Source organism: Agrilus planipennis, unplaced genomic scaffold (assembly GCF_000699045.2).
Source record: "Agrilus planipennis isolate EAB-ADULT unplaced genomic scaffold, Apla_2.0 scaffold32, whole genome shotgun sequence".
NCBI classification, from domain to species: domain Eukaryota; kingdom Metazoa; phylum Arthropoda; class Insecta; order Coleoptera; family Buprestidae; genus Agrilus; species Agrilus planipennis.
This window is the reverse complement of record NW_020439506.1, coordinates 444,229-453,444: the sequence shown is the minus strand read 5'-3', so window position 1 is coordinate 453,444 and position 9,216 is coordinate 444,229. Positions and strand designations below refer to the sequence as shown.

At 32.3% G+C, this 9,216-nt stretch overlaps 1 protein-coding gene across 5 annotated transcripts in view; it reads right to left on the bottom strand.

The window, feature by feature from the left end:
• LOC108735735 (ankyrin-3) overlaps nucleotides 1-9,216 on the bottom strand; it is a 139,445-nt gene that overhangs the window by 110,358 nt on the left and 19,871 nt on the right. Inside the window, exon 1 of one of the 5 annotated variants that reach the window (XM_025979202.1) lies at nucleotides 8,375-8,844. The exons of 3 other annotated variants lie outside the window; for them this stretch is intronic. In XM_025979202.1, the coding sequence (XP_025834987.1) occupies nucleotides 8,375-8,419 (45 nt within the window). In that variant the 5' untranslated portion in view covers nucleotides 8,420-8,844. Of the gene's footprint in view, nucleotides 1-2,166; nucleotides 2,289-8,374; nucleotides 8,845-9,216 lie in introns of those variants that run through there. One more of the 5 variants, XM_025979203.1, reaches the window with a different exon arrangement.

Here is a 9,216-nt window from a genome sequence, read left to right as displayed (position 1 = left end):
TTTATTAAGTAATTTTATTTCATAATAATAAGTATAATATATAATCTGCTTGATGATAAACAAATAGTAGGGTTAGGTTAATTATTGAAAACAATTAACCATCGTTTTAGTTATTAGGATACATATATTAACAATGTTTTTTTCCACACTGACAGACTATTATTTTTAAAAGTTACTAGATTAGATATTAACCGTTTGCATTTAAAACTAATGTCATCATTTGTCAACAACAATGGTCTCGTGAATAAAGGTTTGCCTTATGTTACGTGAATATTATTGCTTTGAGCGAAGGGGAGAACATGCAGCTCAATATAACATGGGTTATATTCAAAGCTAACGAAGAAGATAATTATACCATTGCACTTGTCCACTATTTTGGGGTGCATACACAAAGGGGTGCATAGTGTGCGTCGCGCAGATTGGGGTGAATATTTTATGTGCGTCACTTTTGCAATAAACTACACGAAAATAGCTGCATTTTGTATTTCCGATTAATTTATTTTATATTACACCGATTGTAGTAAGTAAATCTTTTTAAAAAACAAATTATTTGAATAATTCATGCGGACACTTACCATTCTCAGAAATTTAAAGCACAAAGGCATTAGTTTTGAAAAAGCACAAAATTTGATATGTTTCAGGAACAATTTTACTTTTAACTAAACTATATCTTTGTCTAACAGAATTACAGTATTGTGTGTTTCTAATTACAAATAAAGTTTATGCAGGTTGGTAGACAGAGATTTATAAAATTGGGGAAATCAGTTTCCAGGTCAGAATCATTCAACTAATCACTACTGTTGCATGAACTTAGTATTAGATTGGAAAGAATACGGAGGGATGCCAAGTTGACACCGCACCGCCTTGTATCGAGCGATCGATAAGGCGTCGCGACGGCGCGTCTGGTTTCGTCTCGGAAATTCTGTTGTTACATTTTCAATACATTATCCAACCTAAACATTTTTGTTTGTTTCAATGTTTTGAAAAACATATCGATTAAAATCATTTCGTTCTTAATATTTGCAAAATAACGGTAAACATTTGGTTTAAGTTTTACATTTCAAATTTCCTTCTGTAAAACTTAAAACAATTATTTTCTACTTTGTAAGCAATTGTTGTAATCCATAAATAGTAACACCTGACAGCCGCTTATTCATTTTTGTAAAGTTTTATCGAAATCCGTTCAACCGTTTCGAAGATTAGGTCGTACAGACAGATTTTTTTTAAGTATTTTTTGTGCTTTAAAAGCATACATGAGCGTAAAAGAACAGTTATTCTCATAATACAGACACTTCAATTTTATTTATAAATAAGTATGTATGAGTTTTTTTGCATATGGTCCAAATTGAAACACTTTTGGAAACTAAAATTATACGGCATTAAAAATCAATTATGTACGAGGCTAAATATACCTACGTTTTATGTTTTGTTAAACTTTTTGGATATGAGACAAAAATACGTATTTAGCATTAGGGAGTGGTGAAACTAGGAAATTAAAATCGACCACGAAATCGAACAGATGATACGTTTGAAGGTCAATTGTTAGTGAAATTGAGCGGTTTATTTTTAATTGTGACCTTTTATATTTCACCTTACTAATGTAATGTGTAATCCATTAAGCATTCGTTTAATCGCACAATGTAGGTAACTAACTAGCACTGTAAGCTAAAAGGGTTTTCTTTAAAGGTTTCCTCTGGGTCGCAATCAATAACATAATAAAATCTCTACAAAACTGAATAAATCTCGTCAAATCATAACATAAGTTTAACGCTATTATTAGGAAAAAAAAATTGAATAAATTTCGAATCTTTGCAACCAAATTGCTTCACAAACAAATTAATTTTTCTACCGTGTAATGTAGATCGCTTTATGGTCACCTAGAAACTATCAACAGGGCAAAAGTACATACGTACAAATCAATAAATAAATAACAATCCGGAAATAGATTTTTTAGATTAAATTGTGCCTGTTATTCATAAAACTAAATTAATAAAATCGTTCGATAAACAGATACGTATTTGCATATTTTAGAAAAACGAATAATACCTTTATACTAACTTGCTGTTTAAAAATTTGAGTACAAGTTTATTCTTGTTTGCTATGACGGTAAGAAAAACTGAATTGTTGATTTTGTTTTGCTCAAAAACCGAATAAAAGAACCCTTACCTGGCCATTTTCCGTAACCATTATGGTCCCACCGAAATAAAAAACTATCTAGAGAACTATTTCAACATTTGAGCAATTGAACCTGCTACGTTGCTGACATTTTCCTGCAGTATGATCACAGCGCCTACTAACGCCGGGACGGCAACCAATGACGCGACGCTGCCCTAGTATCGAGCGGAAGGCAGCGTCGATACTTGTGGGGGTAATTTTTAACTACCCTTCACACGTATACATATATATACATCAGGACCGGCGTTAGCTCACTAGCAACAATCGTGATGATTCATTTCTTTTTGTTTTTTGTTTTTTTAGTTCAGTACTGAAATCAGTAAAACGGATTATTGCAGTTAGGGAATTACGGGGAACCACCCCGGCGTCTATCTGTTTGTATGTGACGCGCATTTTCTATTTGGCGCAAACAAACGAAATTTGGAACAGTTATAGTAACTAGTAGTATAAATACATGTCTGACCTTCAAAAGTTAAATTTTGATTTTAGAGTTTGGGGGTTTATTATTAACTCCTTTTTGGGGGTATTTTTGGAGCAGCACTATGCATGGATATAAAAAATGTAGGCGGTGAGCACTGCGGAAAAGAAAAGGTCAGAAGGCTGGTGGTGGAGATGTGGTATTATAGGCGGATGTTAATAATACGGTGAACATAAAAAGTTAGAAATGAGGAAGTATTAGAAAATATAGGGAAGCAATGGGGGTTATGGAAATTAATAAGAAATATGTGATGTAGGTTGGCAGACATGAAAGGCTGGATATAATAGAGCCAGAAACAGGAGGTAAGACGGATAGAGGTAGATCTTAATTAGATTACTGTTCACAAAAATTAAGAGATGTATGGTGGGGTTATCATATAGAGAGTTAAATAGAAACTCGTCAATCATGAATTCAACAAAGCACTATTGTTGTTATTGTGTGTTATTATTTTAACATTTAGACGGTAAAAGAAAAAATGAAAAAAACGTAGACGTTTAGAAAAACATATATACATTTGAAAAAATTTTCTTTTCTGTAGTTTTGGTTACGAACAGTATTGATGTGTTTTGGTACGAAAAAGTCATTGCGTGGAGCTTGACCCCACAGTTACCTACTTAAGTTATATTTTCTAGTAACTTAATATCACCTACTTTTAATAGTGCAATCATTCGAGTTTTCTAATTCTAATTCTGTCGATACTTGTGGGGACAATTTTTAACCACCCTTCACACGTACACATATATATACATCAGGACCGGCGTTAGCTCACTAACAACAATCGTGATGATTCGTTTCTTGTTGTTTTTTGTTTTTTTTTTTAGTTCAGTACTGATATCAGTAAAACGGATTATTGCAGTTAGGGAGTCACGGGGAACCACCCCGGCGTCTATCTGTTTGTATGTCACGTGCATTTTTGATTTTGGTGGTTTATTATTAACTACTTTTTGGGGGTATTTTTGGAGCTGGGCTATGCATGGATTTGAAATGTGGGCGGTGGGCGGTGGGCGCTGCGGAAGAGAAAATGTTAGAAGGATGGTGGTGGAGATGCGGTGTACTAGGTGGATGTTAAAAATACAGTGAATAGAAAAAGTTATAAATGAGGAAGTATTAGAAAAAGTAGGGAAGCAGAGGGGGTTATGGAAATTAATAAGCAATAGGTCATATAGGTTGGTAGACATGAAAGGCTGGTTAGAGATATAATAGAGGCAGAAACAGGAAGTAAGACGGGTAGAGGTAGATCTAAATTAGATTACTGTTCACAAAAAGTAAGAGATGTATGATGAGGTCATCATATGGAGAGTTCAATTAAAAATCGTTGATCATGAATTCAACAAATCATTGTTGTTGTAGTTGTCTGTTATCATTTTAACAATTTAAATAGGAAGAGGAAAAATGAAAAAAATTAGGTAGGCGTTTAGAAGAACACACATTTGAATGAATTTTNAGTTGTGGTGTTCTAGGTGGATGTTAAAAATACAGTGAATAGAAAAAGTTAGAAATGAGGAAGTATTAGAAAAAGTAGGAAGCAGAGGGGGTTATGAAAATAAATAAGAAATAGGTCATATAGGTTGGTAGACATGAAAGGCTGGTTAGAGACATAAAAGAGGCAGAAACAGGAAGTAAGACGGATAGAAGTTGATCTATAATAGATTACTGTTCACAAAAAGTAAGAGATGTATGATGAGGTCATCATATAGAGAGTTAAATGGAAACTCGTCAATCTTGAATTCAACAAATCATTGTTGTTGTCGTTGTGTGTTATTATTTTAACAATTTAAACAGGAAGAACAAAAATGAAAAAACTTAAGTAGACGTTTAGAAGAACACACATTTGAATGATTTTTTTTTCAGTAGTTTTGTTTACGATTAGTATTGATCTGTATTGGTACGAAAAAGTCATTGCGCGGAGCTTGACCCCACACTTACCTAATGAAGTTGTATTTTCTAGTAATTTCATCAAAGCTTATTATTGCATAGACACATTTTGAATTTATTTTCTGTATATTGCAACTGCTTAAGAAAGATTGAATTAATATCACTTACTTCTAATAGTGCAATTATTTTGAGTTTTCTAATTTTATGTATGAACTCCGTTTTAAGTATGAGAAACTGTAGGAAGCAAAATCGTGACACGATAGAGCGTAACTGCTAGACATGTATATGCGTCGATAATAAAAACGACGATTTCTTTTTTTAATGCAACTGGATCGTGTATTGAATTGCTTACCTCATAAGGCTCTAGTTACATATGGAGATACCTACGACAGCAATAAATTATCCTAAAAATATACGTGAACATACAATAAAGGTATCTTCTATTTAATTAGTTTGATTCGTGTTGAACTAGGTCATACTTATTAAAATAACCGTCCTGTAATTCAATAATATATGTTGTATCAGCGATGTCGAATTAATGCTGATGCGGTTGTAAAAATATTGTAATAGATTTTATCACTTGATAAAAATCATCTTCTAAGCGAAACAAACCCTACTTCACCACTCAATAAAATGAAATATTGACGGTTCCGAGTTTTGGTATGAAAAAGGCTCGATTTTTTTTTCTTTTTTGTTTTCTTCATAAATATTCAAAAATTCAGAACAAAATACTCAAAATAAAAAAAAGGCTCGAATTTTTTTTCTTTTTTTTTTCTTCATAAACATTCAAAAATTCAGAAGTAGTATAAATACATGTCTGACCTTCAAAAGTTAAATTTTGATTTTGTTGATTTTGGAGTTTGGGGGTTTATTATTAACTCCTTTTTGGGGATATTTTTCGAGCAGGTCTATGCATGGATTTAAAATGTGGGCGGTGGGCAATGCGGAAAAGGAAAGGTTAGAAGGCTGGTGGTGGAGTTGTGGTGTTCTAGGTGGATGTTAAAAATACAGTGAATAGAAAAAGTTAGAAATGAGGAAGTATTAGAAAAAGTAGGAAGCAGAGGGGGTTATGAAAATAAATAAGAAATAGGTCATATAGGTTGGTAGACATGAAAGGCTGGTTAGAGACATAAAAGAGGCAGAAACAGGAAGTAAGACGGATAGAAGTTGATCTATAATAGATTACTGTTCACAAAAAGTAAGAGATGTATGATGAGGTCATCATATAGAGAGTTAAATGGAAACTCGTCAATCTTGAATTCAACAAATCATTGTTGTTGTCGTTGTGTGTTATTATTTTAACAATTTAAACAGGAAGAACAAAAATGAAAAAACTTAAGTAGACGTTTAGAAGAACACACATTTGAATGATTTTTTTTTCAGTAGTTTTGTTTACGATTAGTATTGATGTGTATTGGTACGAAAAAGTCATTGCGCGGAGCTTGACCCTTACCCCTTGACCTCGACCCTTGAGCTTACCTAATCAAGTTGTATTTTCTAGTAATTGCATCAAAATCGGAAAAGATTATTATTGCATAAACAAATTTTGAATTTATTTTCTGTATTGAGAAAGATTGACTTAATATCACCTACTTTTAATAGTGCAATCATTTTAATTTTCTAATTCTGATCCTGTCGATACTTGTGGGGGTAATTTTTAACTACCCTTCACACGTATACATACTCATACATCAGGACCGGCGTTAGCTCACTAGCAACAATCGTGATGATTCATTTCTTTTTGTTTTTTGTTTTTTTAGTTCAGTACTGAAATCAGTAAAACGGATTATTGCAGTTAGGGAATTACGGGGAACCACCCCGGCGTCTATCTGTTTGTATGTGACGCGCATTTTCTATTTGGCGCAAACAAACGAAATTTGGAACAGTTATAGTAACTAGTAGTATAAATACATGTCTGACCTTCAAAAGTTAAATTTTGATTTTAGAGTTTGGGGGTTTATTATTAACTCCTTTTTGGGGGTATTTTTGGAGCAGCACTATGCATGGATATAAAAAATGTAGGCGGTGAGCACTGCGGAAAAGAAAAGGTCAGAAGGCTGGTGGTGGAGATGTGGTATTATAGGCGGATGTTAATAATACGGTGAACATAAAAAGTTAGAAATGAGGAAGTATTAGAAAATATAGGGAAGCAATGGGGGTTATGGAAATTAATAAGAAATATGTGATGTAGGTTGGCAGACATGAAAGGCTGGATATAATAGAGCCAGAAACAGGAGGTAAGACGGATAGAGGTAGATCTTAATTAGATTACTGTTCACAANAATTCAGAACAAAATACTCAAAATAAAAAGGCTCGAATTTTTTTTCTTTTTTTTTTCTTCATAAACATTCAAAAATTCAGAACAAAATACTCAAAATAAAAATTAAATGTATCAAGTAAAATATAAATGCAAATATGTATAATTATTGGCTCCAATAGGTTACAGGCCAGGCAAAATCTTCACTGATTATAGAAATTGCACATTTCGATGTATTTTTATGTTGCACAAGCGAAAATGCACAAGTTGGTGAACGTGCAGTATATATTTATATCTGAAAATATCTTCTGCTTCTTTGAAAATTAAACTAAATTAACCGGCGTCTCAAAATATTTAGAACAAAGCGTGAAACCCCTTAGAAACTTTAAATTGGACTTATTGAACTTATATTACTTTATTATTTATTTGAAAAAAATGGCTCAAAATATTTGCATGAATGTTTTTTTAAACGTCGTATTTAACTGGCCACTGGGGTACTGTTGAAAGATTACCCTGAAGTCAAGGCTAACCGCAGTAGAATAGCTTTTCCCGAGAAAAAAATGGTTTTTGAAATGGTCGAATAATAATTCATCGATATTTGCAAAACATGCTTCTAACAGAAGCGGGTCAGTGTTAAAAATAGCGCCATTACGTGATTAACCAAAAACCCGACGTTTTCAAGAGTTACCTATCTGTTTATATTTATACGGGAAAACATACACACATAAAAACTATATTTAAGAAGGAAACTACCGAAAAATAAAAACAAAAACGTTCAGCTGCTCTAAAATGCAAACTCAAGTTCAAATAAAATTGTTATATTACATTGATACATATCTAAGTATTAGGTAGTTCTTTTTAGCCGTACAAAAAATAAATCGACAATCGAACAGATCAAGATAGAAAATTGTATTTTATATAATTCATAATGGATAGTAAATTCGGTCGAGCGCTTTTTTTATTAGAACGATACCTTAAATAATTAAACCTTTTATTAAGTAAATATATTTATAGACATTTTATACTAGCTTTAATCTGCATAAAACTATTTCTAATGACATATAAAAATTGCAATTGTTTTAACCACTAAATAATTAAAGAGAACAGCCTTAGTCCCTCCGCACAACCTCTCGTTTGTGTCTGTATAAAATCCTTATAAAAACGGTTCAGTCATTTCAAAAATTAGCCCATACAGAGAGGCAGACTGACAAAAAGTCGTTTATATAGAAGCCAGCCTGCTAGTTGGATGCTGTTAATAAATACAAACCCAACCTTATTTGTTTAAGTTTTCTTAGTTTAGGTTCGGGTTGGGTTAGGTTACCTTAGCTTTTATGTAGTATTCGATTAATTACCTACTACGTGAAAGTCAGCTGCATATTTTATGAATTAAGAGATTACAGAGTACTTACAAGAAATATGCAACTAAGTACATTTTTTTAGCGTAACAAATATAGATAATAAATAAAAAGTTTTCTATTATTATAATAAAAGAGGTTAAGATACCGATTAAAGATTTTTACCGTATCTTGCGGTCAATTAACCGATAATTAAATTAAACGTAAATATAAACATAGAGACTATTTCTTACCTCTAAACTAGACAGCGATGGCGATAACTTTTTAATCATCTTCATGAGCTTAGCGTTTTAATAGAGATCACAAACACCATACACATATCAACACATTATTGCAAAACAATAAAAAATATTATTGTTATCGGAAACAGATAATAATTAATTCATTTCGTTTGAATCAAAATAAACTTCAAAATATATAAAGAGCTCTTGATATTACGATAATAAGTTCACTTAATAACAAACTTTTTTTGCACTAACGATTAAGAACGTCGCTTTTTTTTTCGGAAAAGGTAAATCAGTTATCGTCGCGACGCATCCGACGCGTATTCGCTCGTCAACTGTTTGTAGTACTGGCGAATTTACGGATATATTTTTAGAAATGGACACATGGTCTATTTTCAAACCAAGGAATTAAGAGCTAGTATGTATGGGAGTTTATGATAGAAATGTGGCAAAGACGTCGGACGATATTTTCAAAATTAACTTTTATTCGCGCCTTTGATTTTTGAGCGCTTGTTAATAAAACCGCACGAATGAACTATGAGCTATGTCTACGTATATATGCACACACAATGTCTACATACAGAGCGGTCCAATAGTGTCATCAAACACAGCAGCTAGTTATTAAAAAGGAGTTGGATGAAAGTTTAATAGACGGTTATAAACTTATACGAGGTCTATTGTAAAAGTACCGCGAATTTTGTGTTTTTTCAAAAATTACACAGGTCTGCGATAAAAAAGTTTTTTGTATAAATTTATCTTAAGCATGTAAATGTTGGTCTATATTTTGCAAATATAAACTTTGTTTTAACGTATCACGTCACATTTTTTTTGTATGTAGATTAATATATGTA